At 44.7% G+C, this 27,920-nt stretch overlaps 1 protein-coding gene across 5 annotated transcripts in view; it reads right to left on the reverse strand.

Moving 5' to 3' along the window:
* The window catches only part of LOC147604983 (dynein regulatory complex subunit 7-like), a 321,324-nt gene that overhangs the window by 73,844 nt on the left and 219,560 nt on the right, over nt 1-27,920 (reverse strand). For all 5 annotated transcript variants that reach the window (XM_086794267.1, XM_086794266.1, XM_086794269.1 and 2 more), the window contains 3 exons: nt 4,473-4,544; nt 4,278-4,361; nt 3,853-4,080 (listed from right to left, as the gene is read on the reverse strand). In XM_086794267.1, coding sequence (XP_086650393.1) covers nt 3,853-4,080; nt 4,278-4,361; nt 4,473-4,544 — 384 coding nt within the window. The remainder of the gene's footprint in view (nt 1-3,852; nt 4,081-4,277; nt 4,362-4,472; nt 4,545-27,920) is intronic.

Here is a 27,920-nt window from a genome sequence, read left to right on the forward strand (position 1 = left end):
TAGCTCATACCCTAAGCATAAATGTATTAAACCCATGGATACACACTAAGTAATGGATGTAGATCAACCTATTCTCAACGGTGTGCCGGACAACTAGCCCTGCCACACCCTCCTGCATAACCATAATCCACTGTACCCTAGCAGGTATGATAACACCATGGCCAATAACATGAGGCAAAAGTGATGCTGACACTGAAATGCATACACCTTTGGTCCCTTATGCACTGGACCACAAAAAGTGTGTCCAAAGAGGATCTTACAAGTTTTACCACACTAGAACATATCCAATTTGTGCTCTTGCAGAAGCAACATATCCATAGGGCCACTTGTAATGGAAGGGTGGAGCTGATCGTTACAAGGTGGTTCCTACTACGCGTGGGAAGCCTTCCTAGACCCTGCACATTCCTTGAGATAATCCTCATGGTAAAGAGAGCATTTTGATTCCAGACCTAAGCAAAACGTTTGGCCACAGTTTGGACCCGCCTCTCATAATGTTGTAGAAGGTGGTAATCGTTGCAGCAAAGTCCAATGTCAACATGTTCAGTCTGTCCTGGACGCTGCACAGTCTCTGCATACGTTCACAATGCATGGGTACCCTGTGGGACACCGTGACCTAAATCCTGCTACACATCCTACAAGGCCTCATAAGTTGGCAACATGTCTTGTGTATCCATACCAAGTGCATCCTGCATATTGTCCATCCCAAGCAAGGAGTCGTCAACATAGTCATTCTGCCCTAATGCAACATCCTTCTGTGAGGATGACTCTGCAAACTCATCACTCTGACCCAATACATCATCATTTTGTACATTGTCTTTGGGAAGGGTCATATCTTGTGCCCCATCATTCCCCACCTGAAGGGCGGCCGTGAGAGACAACCCGCCACTCCTAGTGAAAGGTTGGTGAGGCGAACAATAGGTTGTGTCACTTGGGGAGAGCGCGTTTGTGCCACCTCCTACGACCCCTAGCCCTAGGTCAATACCACACAAAGTGGCCCACTTGGTGATAGACTGGCACTGGTTAGGTCTGCTTGACGTCTCCATACGTAGCTTCAAGGGACCATTAGGTCTCGAAAGCAGCACAACATCCTCAAAGGGCTCATTCTCACTAGCCAACACTATAATAACCCTGGGAACAGCATCAGCCGAGGCAGTGACTACCTGGGCAACAGAACTGCGAAAACTTGGGATGGTGGGCAGCTGTAGGACCAGCCAAAGGCTGCCCCAATGGCCTCCAACAATGGCCAATAAGCATGAGGAAGACTTGGGAATATGAGTGTGATAGGGTAACGGTTATGGTCTTCTTCGACACAGTCGTCGTAGCTAGTGTACGGCAGGAAGAAAATCTTCCTTGGGCCCGAAGGGAAGGGATTTCCCTTGCGCACTTCTGAGGCTGCCTCCTCTGCATCAAAGTCTACTTGGAAGAATCCTCTCCCAAGTAGCCTCACATCTTTAAAGTGGAGGGTGGAGTCGGAAGGCAACACCGCTAGTACCCGGTCGCGGGCCTAGATACGGGAGGGGTGAAAGCCAAAGACTTTTCCAATGAGTGTCGTCTTGGAGTCTTTCTCAATTTTGGCGAAGAACTCAAGCTTGTCTTGTGAGAAATGGATGGTTCGCTTGGCCGGAGGTTGTTGATTAGCCATGTTGCTAATCAGAACAAAAGGCCGACTTGAAAACTATGTATGCGGTGGAGGAAGGGAAGCAAAGAGAAGGGATGCAGAGGGGAGGGGAAGAAGGGCATGAGATGGCAACGACAGTAGCAAAGTGACATCGACAATGAAATGAAGACCACTCTCATTGGGAGGGTCTAAGGCTCTCACCCTGCCCGCTCCAAAGTTAGAGATTGGCTTTTGGCAGCCCTCCCTTGGGAGCTGGCTGTGCACTTTCTTGTTGCGTTTTTACTTGGATAAGGGTTCTTCCAAATTGACTTCAACTCCCTAGAAGCCAGACCTCAGGCACTTGCCGGCAGCTGTTTTCCCCTTGGCCCGTAGAAATTATTATTCTTCGAGTACTGGCTGGACTTTGATCCTGTCGCCACCTTTACTCCGATCTCTCTAGGATTTCCCGCTCTTCCATGGTTTTTTTGGAAGCATTTTCCTTCCATAGGAGCTGCATTGGGTCAGGTCTTGGCAGTACCTGTCCTTCGAGGGCTACCTTTGTTAGCTTCCGGCAATGGTCACTGCCACCTCTGATGGAGTACCCCGAGTTTTTTTCTAGTTCGTGACCCTTCCATCATTGATGGTTACATCTTATTACAAAGACCGGATGGCTCACATTTTCAACAGAGGATGGAGATTTCTAGCCAAGCAGATCAGTGTTGTATTTGCCGCCAGTAGGGTCATATTGCTAAAGATTGTCCCAGATCTAGAGGCCACATTATGAACTAGCATGGACATGTTCATCAGATGTCCCCCCCTACTGCTGCTCCTGCACCTCAGCACACTACACAATGGGTGATGGTTAGAGATGGCAGGAGCCCCCGGACCCCATCCTTGCACTAGTTCCTAAGCACTCGATGGAACACCCTTACCCCTTTGCATTCCTCGCTACACATGATGATGATTAGGCACAGGTTGAGGATGCTTTGCAGTTGGGTTGTCACGGTGATGAGGATGCATTGCAGCAAGAATGTAATGATAATGATACGTCACACTTTGCATTGCAACCGGAGGACTGGTCACATTTTCAGGCATGGAGTACTTGGCCTGGGAGAAGCTGATTCTGGCTTTGAGGGGAAAGGACCCTTGGCATCTACTGGAGTTCGGGCGGAGCCCTAGGAGTCTGAGCTTCTCACGATCCAGCAGGAGGAGTACAGGCCTCAACCTTTCCAGATTAGACTGTGGACGAGGTGGCATGGTCGGTATTTTGGCAGGCACTACTTTCTCCAGTCATACACCCGTCATTCTCTCCCTGGATGACACATGGAGGAAAGACGGACATTTGAGCACCTGGGTCCTAGACTGCCTAATTCAGAATTATGGGATTCGCAACAGGATTTCGGGAGAGTCTGGATTTCCACCCTGGCTTAGCCACGTGAGATTTGGATGCAATCCTTGTAGAGATCAACAGGTTGTTACAAGAGGACACACAGAGCAGACTGGGTGGCTTCAGAGAGCACGAGACGAGCATTTGTCGGAGCCTTGCCTCCTTGCAACGGCTTCAGGAGGGACTAGGGGCACTATTTCTTGGCTCACTCAGTCTAGTCCACAAATATTTTTCGAGGGCAGGGATCTGGACACCACCATAATGGTATGCAAAGGTGTGGCCCAACGCTGCATGCTACACGATATTCCTCATACACATTATAGAAAACCTCTGCAGAGGATTGCTACTACTTGGGAGCTCACTGCCAGTATCATAGCTTGGCAGATTGGGAGAGCCAGATGCATAAAGGCTATTGAGGGCACTGCATGTGTACTATATGGGAAGATATTATTCACTCTTATGGTCACATGGCCTTTTATAGAGGGACCATCCATAGCTACCCATGCAAAGCGCAATGTTTTCATGAGGGAGTGGGATCAAGGGATCTTTTTCTCAACGAACCCCAGAAGACTCTCTTGCCACCTTTGTGCATATTGGTTGAGATCAATCACCCTACATTTTGGGATGATGTTTTGTTTTGTTTTGGCTTCTAGCCATGATTTTGTATGGTCTATTCATACTTAATAGAAGTCTCCTTTTTGCCCCCACCCCCCCCCCCCCCCCCCCCAAAAAAAAAAAAAAAAACGATTTGTGGTTGACCCAAGTTATATAATGTTGACATTTCTAGTTAACACAATCTAGTTTAAATGTACCTTTCAACACAAAACCTAAAAGATGTGAGTTTTCTTTTCAAGCTCAAAAATCTTACGTTGAGAACTGAAGAAGGTGATGGCAGACAGGGTGGAAACATAACAGGGTCCTCCAGTGGCTCATAAGTAAGAAAGTTGGCCAAGAATGATGCACATGATTCCCAATGAAAGAACTCTATGTAATCTAAATGCGAAGGTCTAATCATGGTGCAAATGCATTTCTCTATGTTGCACTCGTTGAAAGCTGCAAACATGAAAGGTCTTCTTTCTGGATATAATTGCATGAACTGCAAAAGCAAGAAACTGGTCAGTTATTTTCTATAATATTAGAATGAGAGATTTTTAATACCCTTGATCATGAAGCCTACAATAATTAAATCAAATAAGATCTATCTTGAGTGACCAATACAGAAAAGCTAAGTATCTTAATTCAAGTTTGACGAGTTTCATAAAAGAGGGAAGCAAGTCTGAACCATGTGCATACTCTTTTTTGATAGTTTGTAATATGTTCGAGAAGACGAGACTCCTTATCTGATAGCACCCGGAATGACTTGGGTAGTTGTAACATCTGTAAGCTGTCTTGTAGTTGGTTAGTTACAAATTATAAATTATCAGATTATAAAAGAGACCATTGGATATGTTACTAATGAAATGCTGAATGCATCTCAGATGAACAGACCTGAGTTTGTCTTATGAACATAACTCTTGCAGTTTTGCTGTCCATAGGTCTCTCCATTTGAACATCATGACCCTTCATTTTTTCAAATAAAAACTGAGCTAGTATATATAGGCATCCTAGTGCTTTTAATTTGTTCTAGCTTGTAGATCTAGCTTTATATGAGTACATACCACTCTTAGAAAATCTTGAGTAGCACACTTTCCCATGCCCCCCCCCCCAACACACACACGCGCACACACACACACACACATTCAAGGGTTTCATATATGGTGCCGTAATTCTAGTGAAGATAGATTGTATTTCATTAAAGCGTTCGATATACAGTGCCCAAGTTCTGGTGAAGATAGATTGAATATATTTTCGCTACCTATGCCTATTGAAAGTAAAAACATGACAGAACTTCTCTCTGTTTTTCAAAAGATCACATTGTGGAATATATACCTCCTTGTCTTTATACACACACATACATGGTAACACACAGGCAAAAGGAGAACATGTGGATCCCAAAAAACCCCTTTTGTTTATTTGATAATAAAATGTTTTGAGGATTCAAAATGTTGACCGTGCTAGTCCCTTTATGGTGGCTCTCTCTGCCACCTGCCGAAGTCCCAAAATTAACTACCTTCCCACTTATAAATCTAATACGAAAACAATATGGCTAGATATACCAATGAAAGGTTCAATTCCAAGCAACTCCTTGACTAATCATAATGACCAGATCCCTGTCGTTCTCTTCAAAACTGAGTTGTGGGCCCAACTGTGTCAACCAAATGATGGCTCCAAAAAAAGAAATGTAAACAGGGCTCCTCATCCTTCCATGGAGATGTGCTATCAGAAAAAACAATGTACATTCATAATTGTCCCAAAGTGGGGCAACTACTACTTAGTTCAAAAATAGTGGGAAAACACTTCTAGTGCTGAAAGTAAAGCCCTCTGATTTCATGAGAATCTTGGAGGGATTGTACAAGGGATCTCTGGAAGCAAGAAAAGAGTCGAACAAAATTTCCAAAGAAGAGTAGCTGATTCTGAACATATAGTACATAGTTCACCATGCCTAGAATCTAGTCCAGTCAAGGAAGTCTGTATAAGCTGGTAGTGGAGGAGAAAGGCAACCCAAAAGCCATAACATTCGCCCGAAACGCCTCCTAGGAAAACGAGACCGGAGGTGTCCGGACAAATCATCAAGAAAACCCCGAGAGTGAAAGAAATACCAAAGAAGGTGAGGTACTCTCTCTCTAGGATGGGAGCACCGCCTACAAGATATAGTGGCAATTTGCCTCCGTGCTAGAAGAGTTCCCATTGGGAATACCCCAACCATACATTTCCATAGAAATAGTCGTTGTTTGAGAGGTAATCCGCTCTTCCAAATTCTTTTCAATGCAACTTTCTACCAAGCAAGAGATTTCAACATATGCCAAAGGCGATTTGCATGATCCTCAATCCATCGGGGCGGTAAGAAAGAAAGAAAAAATATATTAGCGTCTACGGAAGGCCAGATTGGCCTATGAGACAAATCTATATACAACAAGTCCATGTCCTGAGTATCATGGAAAGAAAAACTGAAAAGAAAAGCTAATCCTAGTCATACGCAGCTCACTATGCAGTCATTGTCTAGCATGCTATAGATGTACAATCATGATAGGTGGTATACTACTAATTCCACCCAGTGGAGATGGTGGGGTGTAGTACATCATACATGGGGCATGGGGCAAGGAGGACTGTCACATCTGTGGTGTAGCCTCTGGACTCTCTCCTCCAAAGCAACCTGTAAGCCTTGCTGCAGAAAATTGGTAAAAAGGCACATGAGTATATCCTAGAAGTTGCCTATCAAAACACAAATCTCGAAGTCCCCCCTGCCTCATCATTTCCGAAATGACTCTCCAAATTGGCCTATGATGCATCCCCAAATTACATTTCTTGACGGCTCGTGGAAAGGTGAAAACATGACCATTTTCATTCATGATGTCACATACGTGACGAATCCCCAATGTAGACTGATTGTAGGTCTTTCTTGGATGAGACAAAGCAAGTAGTCGATCAAATAACTTGCTCCAATGAATACTCTATAGCAACACTGAGTTACCCTGATTCGGAGGCCTACCGGATTTGTGTAGATAGCATAGGATAGCTTGTCAATCTTGAATAAGAGCAGTTGTATATGAAGAGCCCCGAATACGGCCAGTGAAACGCCCAAAGACTATATCATCATAATTGATAATCCAATGCCCATATGCATCTGTACGCATGTTAGTGCACATAGCTCCCAACATATGTGCCCATGGCTTGACTTGCTCTATAAAATAAGGTAGAAGAGTGGCCTTCCTTGCCAGTATATGAAAATGAATATTAAGGACATTGAGCCCACCATGCATTTTGGGTGAACATATGTAGCCCTTTTCTATCTGCTTTGGTTTTCCATAGGCATTCCATTGCTCTCATAAAATTGTCAATTTGTGTAATTTTATTGATTAACATTTCCTTAATAATCTTGATTAAAAAACCTTAATTTGAAGTATAGACGCAATCGCACATGTAGAGACCATGTAGATGATTACCAATGCCCATCACCCATTGAGTCTCATCCTTTAAAGACAAATCCCAACCAATGGAGCGATCCAGATGCCTGACTATCTCATTAGGTCATGACAGGATCCGACTCGGCCACAAAATCTAATGCCAATCATAATTTTTCTTTTTTTTAGTGAAGATGTATTTATATTAATAATATGAAAAGAGTACATATAAACTGTGGGTTAGCCTTCTCAAACAATCAAGAGAAAAACTACCCACAGAAACTGCTCAATCCAATATCCTCTTAGTGAGTATCTATTTATACTCACCAGACTAGCAATGTTAGCTTTCACTAAACAGATAACTTTCTTAGGATCTACACTTTGCATGCCATCATTAACAAAGACTAGAGTGTTCCTCGTACACCAAATCTCCCACAGGCATGTAAATCTTGCAAATCCAAAAAGGATATTACTCTCCTCTGCTGGACCAATCTTTTTACCCAAAACCCAACGAGACCATGTACATTGCAGTCCAAAAATGTCCCCCCCCCCCCCATTTAGAGAGCTGTGTCCAAAAGGATCTTAATGCCGAGCAGTCCCAAAAGGCATGCTTGAAATCCTCGATGGCTGCTTTGCATCTTGGGCATATCCCTGAGGCCATATTTCTGATCATCAGCTTACAGCCTAACGGAAGAGCCCCAACCATGATTCTCCACAAAAAAGTATGAGCATGTGTTGGCAGTTTGGATCCCCAAATTCTTCTGCATCTGGACTCCCACCATTTGTCTGGCCAAGCTACTTTCCATATTGTATTGAAATGTTTAAAATCTCTCTTCTCTTGCATTAACATCTGATAAAACTTGGCAGTTGATTCCCGACCAAGGGGAAGTCCATCTGTCCACCCTCAATCTTTGATCCACCTTTCCGTGAGCTAAGAAGTATTGATAGTTAGCGTCTTGAGCTTACCAATAATTGCATGCACATGATTCTTATCAAATCTTGAGAGACCATACATGACAGATAGCTGTTCATCATCTCTCCACCCCAAAAGAGGACCATCCCTGAAATCCTCAAATCTGCTTATCCCTTTGTTGTTGAGTCTTTTTCTCACTTTGGACTCAATGAGGGCTAACGGAGGGAAAAAAACTGGGGACCACTAAACAATATACATGCATAGTGAATTTCCAGTGATTCTGGGAGATCCTTGCCATTGATTGAGGGGAATGATTCTCTTCCATTTCTTAATCAGAAGTTCAGCAAAGGGCATATTGGGAAAAAATCTTATCAATCCAAGAGAGTCCTCTCCATTTGCCTTGCCAACTCACAATCATATACAGAGAAAGCTCTTTAAGCATCCTAGTCCAAGGTTGACTCTGCTGTAGAAAGGAAGTCAACATTTTTGGCATTCTCGCCATTGCATGTGTTTCCATGTCTAGGATGCCAATTCCCCCATCCTTCTTGGGTTTACACACCTTCTGCCGTGGCAGGAAGGAACATGGTTTCTTGCCCTGCTTATTCTTCCATAGAAAAGCTTTAGCATAGCTTAGAGCTCTCTTCCAGAGGCAAGCTGTAAAATCTTTACAAGGAGTAGAGAAGTGAAAGCATGCCAACAACACCATGTTTACTATTACCACCCTTGAATGAAAGGGAAGATATACGTTATCCCAAGCTCTAAATTTGGCTATGAATTTGTCCATAAGCTAGTCCGCTATGTCTTTACTTGAGACATCCTCTCCCATGGGGCATCCAAATGTCTAAAGATCTGGCCTTTGTTCACAACTTGGCATCCCCATCTGGTTACATCAAAGGATTCATCCTCGGTTAAACTGATTAACCTTGACTTGTGAATGTTACATTTGGAGCCAGATGCATCTGCAAAGACTTGTACAATTGCCAAAGCCTTTCTAACATTTTCATTGGATGCATCCAAGAAGAGAAGTGAGTCATCAGCAAAGCATTGAATCACCATCTGTTGTTCATCATTCACTTGTAGATCTTTTATTTGATTTTCAGCAGAGCTGCCAACTCAAGAGCTAGAATCAAAGGATGAGAAATTACAGCAAATAACAATGGAGCAAGTGGGCAGCCCTGTCTAACTGATCTTTTAAGGTTGAATGAGCCAACCACAAAGCCATTGAGCATAAGACTTGACTTAGCACCAAAGCTGAGCACATAAATAATGTTTGAGATTAAGGGTCCAAAACCCAACTTGGCAAGCACTCTGCTAAGAAATGACCAATGGACTCTGTCATAGGCTTTCTCTAGGTCCAGTTGCAGCATGATACATTTTTGATGCTTCTTCTCTGCCAGCTCTTTCCCTAATAGGGCTGCATATATGTTGTCCATTATGGATCTCCCCTTAATAAAGCCATGTTGTCTTGGGAAAATCACATTTTGCAATAAAGGAGTCATTCTCATTGCCATAACTTTAGCTATGATTTTATACAAGACTGTAAGCATGGTGATTGGCCTCCAATGTGAAAAACATTCGCAGGCCACCTGTTTTGTAACTCGCGGCGGGTGCCCGGGGGACTAGGGTCTTTGACACACTTGTTGATACCATCAATGCATATTAAAACACTTAAACATGGCCATTGCCTTAACACATTCATCATCACTTTGCATAAAACATAAAAGTTGGACAAAACATCCACAAATGCTGAAAATGGATCTTGCACATGTGACACCACATAGAGGCCGGAATGGGCCGACCCTCCCTCTTGGAGTGTTTTATTACCCAAGGAGAATAATATCATGTACAAGCTTTGAGGGCCTTACTCTCCCCACGGGAGATGCCGGATTATCCATATACAAATGCCATAACACAGCCCAACACGAGGCTACCAAGCCAGAACATAGGCTGTAGAAATGCCCAGCCAACAATATAATCCATATACCTCCATGTGGGTACTGATTCTTTCCCAAAACCCACGGGTCTTCATGCAATAGAGCTGGTACAGCAAGTACAACTCTTCATTCAGCTGGTACAACAGGTACAATGGCTGGTACAGTGGCTGGTACAGTAGGTATAGTGGCTGGCACAACCGGTACGGTGGCTGGTATAGCAGGTACAACAAGTACAAATGTTGGTAGAGCATGTATAGTGACTAGTACATCAGGTACAGTGGTTGGTACAGTAGGTACAGTGGCTGGTACAATCGGTACGGTGGCTGGTACAGCCGGTACGATGGCTGGTACAGTAAGTACAACAAGCACAAGGACTGGTACAGCCAGTACAATGGTTGGTACAACAGGTACAAAGGCTGGTACAACAAGTACAATGGCTAGAAATCATAATAAATGATTAAATACCCTTGCCTTCAGTATTTCTTCACGATGGAAGCCTCCAAAACAGTCCCCAATAGCCGGTATTCTTCATGGGCAGCCTTCAAGAGAGAGAGAAAGAGAGTAGCCATCATTAGGGCAGCCTGTAACGGGGGTAGAGGCTTGTGTACAGCAAGAGAGCCTCCATTAATGAAGAGAGAGGGCTCCAATTAATAGATTTGGGCCTCCCATGAGCTAAAATGGCAAGAGAAGGCTACAATGACAAGTGGAGAGCCACACAATAGCTGAAGTGACAAGTGTGAGGCCACTTGTCTCACTTTGATCCACTTTCTAATAAGTGTCAGGCCACTTGTCTCACTTTGGTCCACTTTCTTGCCACAAGTCCTAATCTAAGAGATGAGTCCTTCCATAAACTTTATCTCTAAAAATATCCCAACTTGTAGACATTCTGTCATAGGCACTTTGCCAACTCTTGGTATATGCTCAATTCCAGATGTAATGACGCGAACAGAATTTCCATCGGAGTCGAGCCAAAAATAGTAACTCTCCTAAATTTTAGGAGTGTGGTCCTTTGTATTCTAGGATAATCCCCCATTCCCAAAGCTTGTACTTTCCAAATATTTAGACATCCTGGAGTCCACCAGACTCCTTTCATAGTGCGAAATGTCCAGGCTGGTGACATCCTCCCCAACTTCTTAAAAGTCCGCAACTTTAAGCTTCAAGCCATATATTCAAGATATAATCATGTCCCATTGAGTGGGTGAGACGAGACAGTCTCAAAAATCCAATATAACTGAAGAATCCATGTCCCAAAGCAATGGATGAGACTAAATATGTCTCCATAATACCAATATCAAAATCATGTCACAAAATAAATGGGCGAGAATTCCATGGAAGATATGGTAGACACAGGCACAAGAGCCAATTGTGTCTCAATCACCAATATCAATGAGATAATCATATGCCAATGAAAATCATGAACCAGGTGCTAAGACACTTAAATAAGTGCCATGCACAAGAAACTAGTGCCTTGCACAGAAACATGTGCTATGCACACAAACTAGTGCCATTCAAGAGCACAAACCATGGTGACAGAAAAGCTGGTTCTCCATAGTTCTGGCAATCCTTTCTCCTAATCCCAACAGTTCCCATGTTCTCCCATACAATCCCAACTTTGATCAACAAGCATGGTGTGGAAACAATGAAACACTCACTCCACAATCGCAACACGAATCCACGTGTATGGTGGAGTGTTCATTGAATTGTCCTCTCACAATCCCAACATGAATCCACATGCATGGACAGATGAACAATGAACCTCTTGACCTCTGTATGGGGAGATAGTGATTCCAATAAGTCCAGATATCATAATCATGTCCCAAGTAAATGGGCGAGACAAATCAGTCCCATAAGTCGAGATATCATAATCATGTCCCAAGTAAATGGGCGAGACAAATCAGTCCCATAAGTCCAGATATCATAATCATGTCCCAAGTAAATGGGCGAGACAAAACACTCCCATAAATCCAGATATCATAATCATGTCCGAAGTAAATGGACGAGACAAAATAAGTCTCCTGCCAACAAGACATCGGTCCACATGACCCTTGGCATAGACATAAGTCCCATGCCAACCAGGCGTCATGTCCACTTTACCACTTGCAGTGTTGGTACTCTGACCACACACCTTGGATGAGAGGTGGGCTCAAGTAACAAGATAAAACAATCACTCGCAGACATATATAGCCTGGTGTTCCATAAGCATTTCTGCTGCACATAGTTTATAGGCATTTCGGCCACCAACTCACACTACCCTCTCAAGTGCCCATGTTCCCTTCCATCTGCTCTCTATTGTTCCACCCAAATATGGTAGAAACAATCTTCAAGAGAGCACGTAGGACAAGAGAACACTACACATGGCATGTTGTGCTCCACACTACCCTCTGAAGTGCCCATGTTCCCTTCCATCTGCTCTCTATTGTTCCACCCACACATGGTAGAAACAATCTTCAAGAGAGCACGTAGGACAAGAGAACACTACACAGGGTATGTGAACCATGAGTTTCATAAGTCCAATGCATCCCAAATAAAGGGAGCTATAAAGAATAATCCATCCTAGTAAAAGGGAGTCATAAACATAATCCATAAACCTGAGGATGGATCCAAATCCCTAGAAAAGAAGTCCAGGAATCCATAGACCTGTATACGATAATCCTTATATACCATAACTCTTACCACATACTTCGTGTCCAGACTACCCTTGTTGCGAGAGTTTATGGTTCCCACCCTTCTCGTTCACAGGCCCGTGAATGGCTTCTAGCAGCTCTCCCTTCGGAGCTAATTGTGCACTTTCAGGATACTCGTTTACTTGGTCGAGGCTTCTTCCAGGTGGACTTTCATTCTTCTGAAGCTACTTCTCAGGCTTTGGCTAGCAGCCCCTTTCCTCTTGGTCCTAGGAAGATTTTCTTCTTTCAGAACCAACCAGGTGGGCTTTGATCCAGTGGCAGAGGATCGACGCCTTACCCCGGTCTCATTACGGTACCCTGCTCTTCCTCGGTCCTATTGGAAGCTTTTAGCTTCCATAGGGGCATCCTTTGGCCAAGTTCTGAAGGTACCAATCCTCCCAAGCTCTCCCGCCTCAGCTTCCACGGCCGTTACCGCCACTCTTGATGGTGTACCCCGGGTCCTTGTGCTTGTTCCTGATCCATCGATTACTGATGATCATGTTATGCTTCAGAGACCTGATGGATCTCATTTTCGCCAGAGGATGGAGATTGCAGGCAGACCTGACCAGTGTCGGATTTGTTGCGACAGGGTCACATTGCTAGAGATTGTCCCAGATCGAGGGGCCATGCTAGGAGGCGGTGTGGTCCTGCCCATCAGAGGCCTTCTGCAGTTGCCGAGACTCCAGCTGCTCCTTTGCCACAGCAGACCACACAGCGTTGGGTTGTGGTTAGGGATGGCAGGCACCCTCGGACCCCCGTACCTGCCCCTTCAACCACACTCCCTGTGGAGCACCCTAACACCTATGTAGCTCTTGCCTCACAGGATGTTGATCCTTTTTTGGAGGATGAGGCCTTGCAGGCACATGATCTGGATCCCTCACAGGAGGATGCTGCATTACAGTTTACAGGATGATTGCACCCTTGAGGATGATGTTGCACATTCGCATTGTCATGGTACCTCTCCAGTTCTGAGGACTAGCCCTGGCTTTTCCCCGGAGTGGGAGAGAGAGGTAAGGTTTACATCGTCAGATTTTCCCTCCCTTACCTATTGTGGAAAATATGAAAGCAAGAGCAAAACTAGAAATGAAACAAGAACAAATGAAAGACAAAGAGTTACCTTGAGATGAGTGTAGACAAGACACAAGATTGATACATTCATTGATGTGACACCTACAATTTATAGGTGAGAAGTACAAGATTGAGTAGACTCACTTATGGGATAAATGTAGAGGTGCCACATGGCACTAGACTCAAGACACAAAGACTGAACTGAAACTAGACTAGAGAAATAGTACACCTAGTGTGCACTTATTTCCAACACCCTCCTTAAGTGGACACTAGGAGGAAGACAAAAAAAACAAGACTATGACATGACAAAAGATAAAACCAAGACAGAGAGACTAGATAAGGATTGAGAGACAAGCTAGAAGACAAGATGGACAAGACTAAAAGACAGACATAAAGACTGATAGACTGAGAGACAAGACATGAGAGACAAAAGATCCTGAGACACCCCTCCTCAAGTGATATCCTCATATGGGTCCACAAGGATAGGGACAAGATGGATCTAAAACAAGACACAGTCAGATTGATAGACAGATAGACAGACAACAGATAGACAGACAGACAAGACTAGATAGACAGAAGACTGACTGTAGACAAATAGATGGACCTTGAAGACATCCCCTCCTCAAGGGCAATCTCTGCCTCTTGGGTAGGCACAAGAGAGAGGTCAAAAAGCATAATGAGTAAGACACTAGAACCCCTTGACCTACATCATCGGTGGTCAAAGTGGTAGACAAGAAAGGTGAAGTAATCAAAAAGCCCACTCCTCATCATGTGAGGGATGAACAGCAAGATCTGCTGATGTAGATGCTGCAGCCACATGGGCTGAGGTAGATGCAGGGGCTGATGTAGAGGTTTTTAGAGTAGCAGTCCTTCTCCCGGTGATTATCACGGCCACAAATGGTGCATGGATGAGCCTTGAAGCAGTCCTTCTCCATACGATTAGTTTTTCCACAATGGGTGCAAGGCTTTCTTACCTTAGAACCTCCTTTCTTTGCTAAAAATGCAGTGTCAGTTACCTTTTGTTGTTTTGTTCTTTCCTCTTCTTGGAGAGCATTGATGATACCTTCAAGAGTAGGATTATTGTGATACTTGAAGGTAGTGACAAGAGTAGCATAGGTGTCAGGTAAGCTTTTGAGAAGCACAGCAATAGCAATATCTTCGGAGATGGGGGACTTCACTGATACAAGCTGAACCATAAGACTGCGAAAATAATTGACATGAGAGGCTATAGTGACTCCCTCCTGCATATATAGATCAAAGAATGAGATCATAAGTGCAATCTTAGAATTTTTAGAGCGGGGTCCAAAAAGGGTATCCAAAGTGATCCATGCTCGAGAAGCAGACAATATGTCGGAGATGTGATGAATGTAATCATCTCCAAGACCGAGCAAGATGATAGCATAGGCTTTGTCATTCTTGGCAGTGGGAGCATAAGTGATAACTTGCTCAATGTCGGAATCTTCGGGAGCAGCATGGTGAACAACGTCCCAAAGACTTTCTTTCATAAGATGGCACTTGATTTTGATTTGCCAAGTATGAAAGTTGGACCCATTGAATTTGTCGATAGACATGAGAGAATGAGTAGAAGATGCCATGTGGGAAGGTCTTACCTCTTGCTAAAATGCAAGGGCAGTGTCTATTCCCTTACAAGATTGCAGAAATGAATGAAAGAAGAGATCCAAACTGTTTTTAGAAGCCGGCTCTCTCACCACTTGTCAAGGCCATAGCATTTGACAGCCCATCGAAGCATGAGGAACTAGCAGTTTGCAGATATGAGGATGAGAAAAGGACTGACCAGCAAACTGAAGGAGACAATGCACAGTACCTTGTAGACTCTTCAAGAGGAAGCGATGGCAGAACTGAGTGCAGCAAATAGCTCGTTAGGAGGAAAGTCGATCTGCAGCTGCCTTGAGATGATGCACACCCTTGAGTCGATGAAGAAGGCAGCCAAAGGAGAGCTGCAACAGTACAGCGGGCAGCAGCAGCTCCAAGAAAACGAGAGGAGTACGCAACAGATATGGAGTGATGCGTAGCCTGTAGATGAAGAAACACCGCCTCCAGCAGAGAGACGTAGGCTGCTGCAGAGGTGTAATACAGCTCCTGTGAATAAGCAGTACAAGTGCTGCTCATCCACAGAGGGAGGCCGACAGTAGCTGTAGGTATGGCCGACAGAAGCTGTAGGAATGGAGTGATGCGCTGCCTGTAGAGGATGAAGCGCCAGCAGCAGCAACTGGAAAACAGGCCGGCGCAGCCTGTGCAGAATGTGAATAGCCTGGTCCTACAAGCTGAGCGCAGCTAGGGAGATGGTGGCCTGAAGCTATGGCGGGCAATACAGGGCAGGAGCAGCCTGCTCTGATACCATGTAGAAAATATGAAAGCAAGAGCAAAACTAGAAATGAAACAAGAACAAATGAAAGACAAAGAGTTACCTTGAGATGAGTGTAGACAAGACACAAGATTGATACATTCATTGATGTGACACCTACAATTTATAGGTGAGAAGTACAAGATTGAGTAGACTCACTTATGGGATAAATGTAGAGGTGCCACATGGCACTAGACTCAAGACACAAAGACTGAACTGAAACTAGACTAGAGAAATAGTACACCTAGTGTGCACTTATTTCCAACACCCTCCTTAAGTGGACACTAGGAGGAAGACAAAAAAAACAAGACTATGACATGACAAAAGATAAAACCAAGACAGAGAAACTAGATAAGGATTGAGAGACAAGCTAGAAGACAAGATGGACAAGACTAAAAGACAGACATAAAGACTGATAGACTGAGAGACAAGACATGAGAGACAAAAGATCCTGAGACACCCCTCCTCAAGTGATATCCTCATATGGGTCCACAAGGATAGGGACAAGATGGATCTAAAACAAGACACAGTCAGATTGATAGACAGATAGACAGACAACAGATAGACAGACAGACAAGACTAGATAGACAGAAGACTGACTGTAGACAAATAGATGGACCTTGAAGACATCCCCTCCTCAAGGGCAATCTCTGCCTCTTGGGTAGGCACAAGAGAGAGGTCAAAAAGCATAATGAGTAAGACACTAGAACCCCTTGACCTACATCATCGGTGGTCAAAGTGGTAGACAAGAAAGGTGAAGTAATCAGAAAGCCCACTCCTCATCATGTGAGGGATGAACAGCAAGATCTGCTGATGTAGATGCTGCAGCCACATGGGCTGAGGTAGATGCAGGGGCTGATGTAGAGGTTTTTAGAGTAGCAGTCCTTCTCCCGGTGATTATCACGGCCACAAATGGTGCATGGATGAGCCTTGAAGCAGTCCTTCTCCATATGATTAGTTTTTCCACAATGGGTGCAAGGCTTTCTTACCTTAGAACCTCCTTTCTTTGCTAAAAATGCAGTGTCAGTTACCTTTTGTTGTTTTGTTCTTTCCTCTTCTTGGAGAGCATTGATGATACCTTCAAGAGTAGGATTATTGTGATACTTGAAGGTAGTGACAAGAGTAGCATAGGTGTCAGGTAAGCTTTTGAGAAGCACAGCAATAGCAATATCTTCGGAGATGGGGGACTTCACTGATACAAGCTGAACCATAAGACTGCGAAAATAATTGACATGAGAGGCTATAGTGACTCCCTCCTGCATATATAGATCAAAGAATGAGATCATAAGTGCAATCTTAGAATTTTTAGAGCGGGGTCCAAAAAGGGTATCCAAAGTGATCCATGCTCGAGAAGCAGACAATATGTCGGAGATGTGATGAATGTAATCATCTCCAAGACCGAGCAAGATGATAGCATAGGCTTTGTCATTCTTGGCAGTGGGAGCATAAGTGATAACTTGCTCAATGTCGGAATCTTCGGGAGCAGCATGGTGAACAATGTCCCAAAGACTTTCTTTCATAAGATGGCACTTGATTTTGATTTGCCAAGTATGAAAGTTGGACCCATTGAATTTGTCGATAGACATGAGAGAATGAGTAGAAGATGCCATGTGGGAAGGTCTTACCTCTTGCTAAAATGCAAGGGCAGTGTCTATTCCCTTACAAGATTGCAGAAATGAATGAAAGAAGAGATCCAAATTGTTTTTAGAAGCCGGCTCTCTCACCACTTGTCAAGGCCATAGCATTTGACAGCCCATCGAAGCATGAGGAACTAGCAGTTTGCAGATATGAGGATGAGAAAAGGACTGACCAGCAAACTGAAGGAGACAATGCACAGTACCTTGTAGACTCTTCAAGAGGAAGCGATGGCAGAACTGAGTGCAGCAAATAGCTCGTTAGGAGGAAAGTCGATCTGCAGCTGCCTTGAGATGATGCACACCCTTGAGTCGATGAAGAAGGCAGCCAAAGGAGAGCTGCAACAGTACAGCGGGCAGCAGCAGCTCCAAGAAAACGAGAGGAGTACGCAACAGATATGGAGTGATGCGTAGCCTGTAGATGAAGAAACACCGCCTCCAGCAGAGAGATGTAGGCTGCTGCAGAGGTGTAACACAGCTCCTGTGAATAAGCAGTACAAGTGCTGCTCATCCAGAGAGGGAGGCCGACAGTAGCTGTAGGTATGGCCGACAGAAGCTGTAGGAATGGAGTGATGCGCTGCCTGTAGAGGATGAAGCGCCAGCAGCAGCAACTGGAAAACAGGCCCGCGCAGCCTGCGCAGAATGTGAATAGCCTGGTCCTACAAGCTGAGCGCAGCTAGGGAGATGGTGGCCTGAAGCTATGGCGGGCAATACAGGGCAGGAGCAGCCTGCTCTGATACCATGTAGAAAATATGAAAGCAAGAGCAAAACTAGAAATGAAACAAGAACAAATGAAAGACAAAGAGTTACCTTGAGATGAGTGTAGACAAGACACAAGATTGATACATTCATTGATGTGACACCTACAATTTATAGGTGAGAAGTACAAGATTGAGTAGACTCACTTATGGGATAAATGTAGAGGTGCCACATGGCACTAGACTCAAGACACAAAGACTGAACTGAAACTAGACTAGAGAAATAGTACACCTAGTGTGCACTTATTTCCAACACCCTCCTTAAGTGGACACTAGGAGGAAGACAAAAAAAACAAGACTATGACATGACAAAAGATAAAACCAAGACAGAGAGACTAGATAAGGATTGAGAGACAAGCTAGAAGACAAGATGGACAAGACTAAAAGACAGACATAAAGACTGATAGACTGAGAGACAAGACATGAGAGACAAAAGATCCTGAGACACCCCTCCTCAAGTGATATCCTCATATGGGTCCACAAGGATAGGGACAAGATGGATCTAAAACAAGACACAGTCAGATTGATAGACAGATAGACAGACAACAGATAGACAGACAGACAAGACTAGATAGACAGAAGACTGACTGTAGACAAATAGATGGACCTTGAAGACATCCCCTCCTCAAGGGCAATCTCTGCCTCTTGGGTAGGCACAAGAGAGAGGTCAAAAAGCATAATGAGTAAGACACTAGAACCCCTTGACCTACATCATCGGTGGTCAAAGTGGTAGACAAGAAAGTAATCAGAAAGCCCACTCCTCATCATGTGAGGAATGAACAGCAAGATCTGCTGATGTAGATGCTGCAGCCACATGGGCTGAGGTAGATGCAGGGGCTGATGTAGAGGTTTTTAGAGTAGCAGTCCTTCTCCCGGTGATTATCACGGCCACAAATGGTGCATGGATGAGCCTTGAAGCAGTCCTTCTCCATATGATTAGTTTTTCCACAATGGGTGCAAGGCTTTCTTACCTTAGAACCTCCTTTCTTTGCTAAAAATGCAGTGTCAGTTACCTTTTGTTGTTTTGTTCTTTCCTCTTCTTGGAGAGCATTGATGATACCTTCAAGAGTAGGATTATTGTGATACTTGAAGGTAGTGACAAGAGTAGCATAGGTGTCAGGTAAGCTTTTGAGAAGCACAGCAATAGCAATATCTTCGGAGATGGGGGACTTCACTGATGCAAGCTGAACCATAAGACTGCGAAAATAATTGACATGAGAGGCTATAGTGACTCCCTCCTGCATATATAGATCAAAGAATGAGATCATAAGTGCAATCGTAGAATTTTTAGAGCGGGGTCCAAAAAGGGTATCCAAAGTGATCCATGCTCGAGAAGCAGACTGTATGTCGGAGATGTGATGAATGTAATCATCTCCAAGACCGAGCAAGATGATAGCATAGGCTTTGTCATTCTTGGCAGTGGGAGCATAAGTGATAACTTGCTCAATGTCGGAATCTTCGGGAGCAGCATGGTGAACAACGTCCCAAAGACTTTCTTTCATAAGATGGCACTTGATTTTGATTTGCCAAGTATGAAAGTTGGACCCATTGAATTTGTCGATAGACATGAGAGAATGTGTAGAAGATGCCATGTGGGAAGGTCTTACCTCTTGCTAAAATGCAAGGGCAGTGTCTATTCCCTTACAAGATTGCAGAAATGAATGAAAGAAGAGATCCAAACTGTTTTTAGAAGCCGGCTCTCTCACCACTTGTCAAGGCCATAGCATTTGACAGCCCATCGAAGCATGAGGAACTAGCAGTTTGCAGATATGAGGATGAGAAAAGGACTGACCAGCAAACTGAAGGAGACAATGCACAGTACCTTGTAGACTCTTCAAGAGGAAGCGATGGCAGAACTGAGTGCAGCAAATAGCTCGTTAGGAGGAAAGTCGATCTGCAGCTGCCTTGAGATGATGCACACCCTTGAGTCGATGAAGAAGGCAGCCAAAGGAGAGCTGCAACAGTACAGCGGGCAGCAGCAGCTCCAAGAAAACGAGAGGAGTACGCAACAGATATGGAGTGATGCGTAGCCTGTAGATGAAGAAACACCGCCTCCAGCAGAGAGACGTAGGCTGCTGCAGAGGTGTAATACAGCTCCTGTGAATAAGCAGTACAAGTGCTGCTCATCCAGAGAGGGAGGCCGACAGTAGCTGCAGGTATGGCCGACAGAAGCTGTAGGAATGGAGTGATGCGCAGCCTGTAGAGGATGAAGCGCCGGCAGCAGCAACTGGAAAACAGGCCGGCGCAGCCTGTGCAGAATGTGAATAGCCTGGTCCTACAAGCTGAGCGCAGCTAGGGAGATGGTGGCCTGAAGCTATGGCGGGCAATACAGGGCAGGAGCAGCCTGCTCTGATACCATGTAGAAAATATGAAAGCAAGAGCAAAACTAGAAATGAAACAAGAACAAATGAAAGACAAAGAGTTACCTTGAGATGAGTGTGGACAAGACACAAGATTGATACATTCATTGATGTGACACCTACAATTTATAGGTGAGAAGTACAAGATTGAGTAGACTCACTTATGGGATAAATGTAGAGGTGCCACATGGCACTAGACTCAAGACACAAAGACTGAACTGAAACTAGACTAGAGAAATAGTACACCTAGTGTGCACTTATTTCCAACACCCTCCTTAAGTGGACACTAGGAGGAAGACAAAAAAAACAAGACTATGACATGACAAAAGATAAAACCAAGACAGAGAGACTAGATAAGGATTGAGAGACAAGCTAGAAGACAAGATGGACAAGACTAAAAGACAGACATAAAGACTGATAGACTGAGAGACAAGACATGAGAGACAAAAGATCCTGAGACACCCCTCCTCAAGTGATATCCTCATATGGGTCCACAAGGATAGGGACAAGATGGATCTAAAACAAGACACAGTCAGATTGATAGACAGATAGACAGACAACAGATAGACAGACAGACAAGACTAGATAGACAGAAGACTGACTGTAGACAAATAGATGGACCTTGAAGACATCCCCTCCTCAAGGGCAATCTCTGCCTCTTGGGTAGGCACAAGAGAGAGGTCAAAAAGCATAATGAGTAAGACACTAGAACCCCTTGACCTACATCATCGGTGGTCAAAGTGGTAGACAAGAAAGGTGAAGTAATCAGAAAGCCCACTCCTCATCATGTGAGGAATGAACAGCAAGATCTGCTGATGTAGATGCTGCAGCCACATGGGCTGAGGTAGATGCAGGGGCTGATGAAATGGTGCATGGATGAGCCTTGAAGCAGTCCTTCTCCATATGATTAGTTTTTCCACAATGGGTGCAAGGCTTTCTTACCTTAGAACCTCCTTTCTTTGCTAAAAATGCAGTGTCAGTTACCTTTTGTTGTTTTGTTCTTTCCTCTTCTTGGAGAGCATTGATGATACCTTCAAGAGTAGGATTATTGTGATACTTGAAGGTAGTGACAAGAGTAGCATAGGTGTCAGGTAAGCTTTTGAGAAGCACAGCAATAGCAATATCTTCGGAGATGGGGGACTTCACTGATGCAAGCTGAACCATAAGACTGCGAAAAAAATTGACATGAGAGGCTATAGTGACTCCCTCCTGCATATATAGATCAAAGAATGAGATCATAAGTGCAATCTTAGAATTTTTAGAGCGGGGGTATCCAAAGTGATCCATGCTCGAGAAGCAGACTATATGTCGGAGATGTGATGAATGTAATCATCTCCAAGACCGAGCAAGATGATAGCATAGGCTTTGTCATTCTTGGCAGTGGGAGCATAAGTGATAACTTGCTCAATGTCGGAATCTTCGGGAGCAGCATGGTGAACAACGTCCCTAAGACTTTCTTTCATAAGATGGCACTTGATTTTGATTTGCCAAGTATGAAAGTTGGACCCATTGAATTTGTCGATAGACATGAGAGAATGAGTAGAAGATGCCATGTGGGAAGGTCTTACCTCTTGCTAAAATGCAAGGGCAGTGTCTATTCCCTTACAAGATTGCAGAAATGAATGAAAGAAGAGATCCAAACTGTTTTTAGAAGCCGGCTCTCTCACCACTTGTCAAGGCCATAGCATTTGACAGCCCATCGAAGCATGAGGAACTAGCAGTTTGCAGATATGAGGATAAGAAAAGGACTGACCAGCAAACTGAAGGAGACAATGCACAGTACCTTGTAGACTCTTCAAGAGGAAGCGATGGCAGAACTGAGTGCAGCAAATAGCTCGTTAGGAGGAAAGTCGATCTGCAGCTGCCTTGAGATGATGCACACCCTTGAGTCGATGAAGAAGGCAGCCAAAGGAGAGCTGCAACAGTACAGCGGGCAGCAGCAGCTCCAAGAAAACGAGAGGAGTACGCAACAGATATGGAGTGATGCGTAGCCTGTAGATGAAGAAACACCGCCTCCAGCAGAGAGACGTAGGCTGCTGCAGAGGTGTAATACAGCTCCTGTGAATAAGCAGTACAAGTGCTGCTCATCCAGAGAGGGAGGCCGACAGTAGCTGCAGGTATGGCCGACAGAAGCTGTAGGAATGGAGTGATGCGCAGCCTGTAGAGGATGAAGCGCCAGCAGCAGCAACTAGAAAACAGGCCGGCGCAGCCTGTGCAGAATGTGAATAGCCTGGTCCTACAAGCTGAGCGCAGCTAGGGAGATGGTGGCCTGAAGCTATGGCGGGCAATACAGGGCAGGAGCAGCCTGCTCTGATACCATGAAGAAAATATGAAAGCAAGAGCAAAACTAGAAATGAAACAAGAACAAATGAAAGACAAAGAGTTACCTTGAGATGAGTGTAGACAAGACACAAGATTGATACATTCATTGATGTGACACCTACAATTTATAGGTGAGAAGTACAAGATTGAGTAGACTCACTTATGGGATAAATGTAGAGGTGCCACATGGCACTAGACTCAAGACACAAAGACTGAACTGAAACTAGACTAGAGAAATAGTACACCTAGTGTGCACTTATTTCCAACACCTATGCGAGACGTACTTCCACCTCTAAAGGGGGTCCTTTGTCGACCACGAGATCTGGTCGTTCCTACTCTGAGTTTTTATGAGGATTGTCTCTTGGAACATTCAGGGTCTTGGGGGTTTTTTTCCGCGTCGACGGAAACAAATTGTAAAAAACGAGCTTCATTGTGCAGTCACAGGTGGACCTATGGATATATTGCTCTTGCAAGACAATAAACTGGATGCTAGTCAGTGTGGGAGATCACGCAAGCTTCTCTCAGGACACACCTTTTGGTCACCGGCTGTTGGTACCAAGGGTGGTGTTTGTATCTCTGTTTCAGCTTTGATCTTGCCTTGCATCATTGGACATGGTGTCATTTTGCCTGCGAGAGCGCAGTGGATCCTTCTTATGCAGGGTACTACACGCATTGGTATTATCAACCTCTATACTCCTAACCATAGAGGTGAGAGGATTGCCTTTTGGAAATCTCTCACTACATTGATGCCTCTTGCCGACCATTGGATTATTGGTGGGGATTTTAACATGGTTGAAATGCCAACGGATAAAAGAGGTGGACATGAGCGCTTGGTGCATCCTCTTGAAAGATCGTCTTGGGAGAGGTTTATACTCTCCATTCATGGTAGAGATTGTTGGCATGAGGATGACATTTTGAGGAGTCCATCCACTCTTCTTTATTCATGGTCTAACACAAGAAGAGATGTAGGATGTATCTATGCACGGTTAGACAGATTTTATGTGGATGATTGGGTGCTTGACAGAGGTGGACATACTTTGATTGCTACAGGCACCTCCAAATCGGATCATTGCCCAGTGGTTTTATGTATTAGAGATCCGAATTGCCATGGATCAGCACCCCATGTACGCATCCCTGATCATTTGTTTTCAGATGCAGAACTATCGCGTCGTATGCTTGATAGTTGGAGATCTCATGACTTCTTACAGGCCTCTCAAAGCCTGGCCTCTGCTCTCTGTGATATTAGTGACTTTTATCACACATGTGTCCTGTCTAAGAGGCAAGAGGCCTTGGACTTAGAAAGGGCTATTAGACGTAGATTGGCTGCCTTGCAGAAAGAGCACGAGAAACATCCTCATGCTCAATGGGTTGCAGATTCTTTATGTACTATTAGAGCAGAACTTCTTCACTCTCTTGAGCAGCGCGCGGAGTATCGTTTCCATGCCCAGGAATCCTTTTGGACACAGATGGGTGGCAGATGTAACAAACATTTCTTTGCTTCTCACGGCCCATCTCATGCCAGAGATAGTGTCAGACAGTTTTGCAGGATTCACATGGCACTCTTCACTGAGATCCTCTCATGGTTAGACAGATTGCCACCGATTTCTACTGCCAGCTTCTTAGTGCTGAGCCGTATTTTGATCTGAGACACAGGGCACAGAGGAAGGTTTGGAATGCATTGCCACATTTGATCACCGAGGAGATGTGTGCCGCTCTGGATGCCCCTTTTTCTATGCAGGAGTTCAGTCATGCTCTTCATGCCTTACCTCATGGTAAGTGTCCAGGGGAGGATGGCCTCTCCCCTGTTTTTTTCACTACTTTTTGGGATGAGATTGGGGCTGAGATAACATCGGCTTTGCAGGAGATGTGGGACACAGGTTCTATGCCTTCTTCTCTCACTGAGGGGCTTATTTATTTTATTCCTAAGAGCGGGGATAAGACATTGATTGGCCAGTGGAGACCTATCACCTTACTTGGGACTGCCTATAAGATTCTTGCTAAGGCAGTGAGCATCAGATTGCAGCCAATTTTGCAGGATGTTATTCATGATACCCAGAATGGATTCTTACACGACAGGAGCATCTTTGATAACATTTTCTCGTTTTGGGAGGCCGTCGAATGGGTTAAAGCGAGCAATCAGCCCTTAGCCATTCTACTCTTGGATTTTGAGAAGGCCTATGATAGAGTGGATTGGGACTTTCGTGAGGGTACTCTTAGTCATATGGGCTTCTCTCAGAGATGGATCAAGGGAGTTTCATGCATGTATCGTGATGCCCACAGTAGAGTTCTTGCTTGCGGTGATAGAGGAGAGCGGTTTCAGATTTCTCGCTCAGTACGACAGGGCTGCCCATTAGCCCCTTTATTATATATCATAGTTGCAGAGGCCATGAGCATCTTTTCTGCTCGTATTTCAGGATTGAGGTTGCCTCTTCGTAGCCATGAGGAGTTGGTTGACTCTGAGTTAGCTGATGACACAGCCCTGTTTTTGGAGGCTTCACATATATGCTTATGTTCCTTCTGGGTAGCACTAGAGGAGTTCTGTTTGGCAGCAAGGGCACTCATTAATTGGCACAAATCTATTGGTTTTTGGGTTAGTGATTCACCGAGAGTTGATTGGGGTGAAGAGCTTGGTTTTACTTGGATCAACAGAGGATGTACTGCTAGATATTTGGGATGCCAAGTTGGGATTGATATTTCTCCTGCACAACAGTTTGCTCCGGTACTTATGAGTATCCGGAGGAAGCTCCTCCATTGGAGCTCCAGGAGATTAGATTTAGCCTCCAGAGCTTTGGTGGCTAATCAGGTTTTGCTTGCCTCAGCTTGGTTTTTTGCCTTTTGTTGGTGCTTCTCTCGTGCGTGCATTGGCCAATTGCGGAGATTGATCCGCAATTTTCTCTGGTCGGGCTTGGATGGCACCTCAAACACTCGTGCCAGGGTTGCATGGTTCAAAGTTATTCAGCCCAAAAGAGAGGGAGGCTTGAATGTTATCCATCCGGATGTTCAATCCAGGGCGTTGCTTTGCAAACTTGTGGTAAGAGGTTTCCTACCAGGCACTGAGCTTTGGAAGGATTTTTTCTTGTCTTAGATTTCCAGATGTACACCCAGGGTCGGGAAAGACTGGATGCCCAACACACGTTTTTTGTTCACGGAGGCTGATATTAGGGCACCATCTTCCCTTCTTATTGCAACCATTGTCAGAGCATGAGATATTTTTTGCAACAAAGGCTTCCTAGGTCTTTGGACGAGGCTGACCGACAACCTATTATGTGGAACGAGTTCATTAGGGATGAGGCTGGTCGGCCACTTGGTGCATCTTGTTATATGCAATGGTCAGGATGGGAGAGATGCACATACACAGACCTTAAAGAGTCTTCCGGAGGATCGGAGAGTTGCATCCACTCAGCATCTTAGGGGCTCTCGCATTCGTATTGATCAGATTGATGCAGCTATTCCGCATGAGTGGCTTTCTGGGACCTTTCACGGAGACTATCATCCGAGTTGGCTGGGAGTTTTTTCGAGGATAGGCATACCTCTGCAGGTCATTGCTCTGCCACGCCAGGAGGATACAGATTTCCTCATGTATTCTATCATGCCTGGTGGGAGATTGAGGAGAAGTAGTATGGAGGAGATCATACCAAACACTAGGCTTAGTCCAGTGAGGATTGTTGGTCGCTCGGGGAAGCACTGGTTCATTGACCCTTCTCCTCAGATAGTGACTCATGGCTCTTGGTGTTTGTGGCTATATGGTGGCAGTCCTATCAGATATCTTCACTAGGATCCAGGAGAGTGGGAGTGGATTGATGCCTTCGATCCTTTGAAAAGCCTTCCTTTTTTCAGTTTCACTGTTTGGAATGCCAGGCTTCTCCTCACTCGACAGATGCATAGGATCCCTACTCTCAGGCCTCATTGGGAGAGCTATGATATTTCTCCAGTGATACAGCGCAGATGTTGGCATAGACTTTGGCACTCATACAGAAGGAGCCAGATCTCTCATTTCTTTTGGTTATTCTTACATGGTGGTCTTCCCACCAATCAGTGGAGATCAGTTTTCGGTGTAGCACCTTCCTGTCCTAGATGTGCGGCAGATTCTGAGTCCGTACAACATTGTCTATGGGGGTGCAGCATTACACAGCAGATTTGGGGTCCTGTAGCCCAACTTATGGGCAAATTGAGTGGCCGAGCCATGCATGTGACTTGGGGGGCAGTTGCTTGGCTCTCCCAGTCCGGTCCGTAACTTTTTTATGAGGGCAGTGGTACAAATTCTGTTTTTTTCATTCGTAGAGGTATTGCCCAGCATGGTTTATTGCAGGATGTTCCTCACTCTGATTATACACCCCCTAGACAGAGGATTGACACCAGCTGGGAGATTATTGCCAGTATTACAGCATGGCAGCTCTGGAGAGCTAGATGCACGGAGGCTATTGAGGGTGTCCAGATTTTTGGGTCTGAGTGCATTAGTACTATATGGGGTGATATCATCCACACTCTTATGGCTACTTGGGCTCGCATTCAGGGGCCCTCTCGTTCTGCGCAGGCGAAGCGTGTGATATTTATGCGGGAATGGGACCATGGCATTTTCTTTTCCTCTAGTACCACAGGTCTTACATGGCATCATGATGCTCCTCAGTGGTTGAAATCACCTTACATATTGGGTTGATTCTATTCTATTTTTCTGGCTTATAGCTGTGATTGTTGTATGTTTTTCTCATACTTAATAGAAGTCTCTTTCTTTTAAAAAAAAAAATAGCAACTCTCCTAAATTTTAGGAGTGTGGTCCTTTGTATTCTAGGATAATCCCCCATTCCCAAAGCTTGTACTTTCCAAATATTTAGACATCCTGGAGTCCACCAGACTCCTTTCATACTGGGAAATGTCCAGGCTGGTGACATGTTTAGGAATCAGTTTGATTAGCCCTTCA

Source organism: Cibotium barometz, chromosome 60, assembly GCF_041138505.1.
Source record: "Cibotium barometz isolate CiBa-2024 chromosome 60, ASM4113850v1, whole genome shotgun sequence".
Taxonomy (NCBI): Eukaryota; Viridiplantae; Streptophyta; class Polypodiopsida; order Cyatheales; family Cibotiaceae; genus Cibotium; species Cibotium barometz.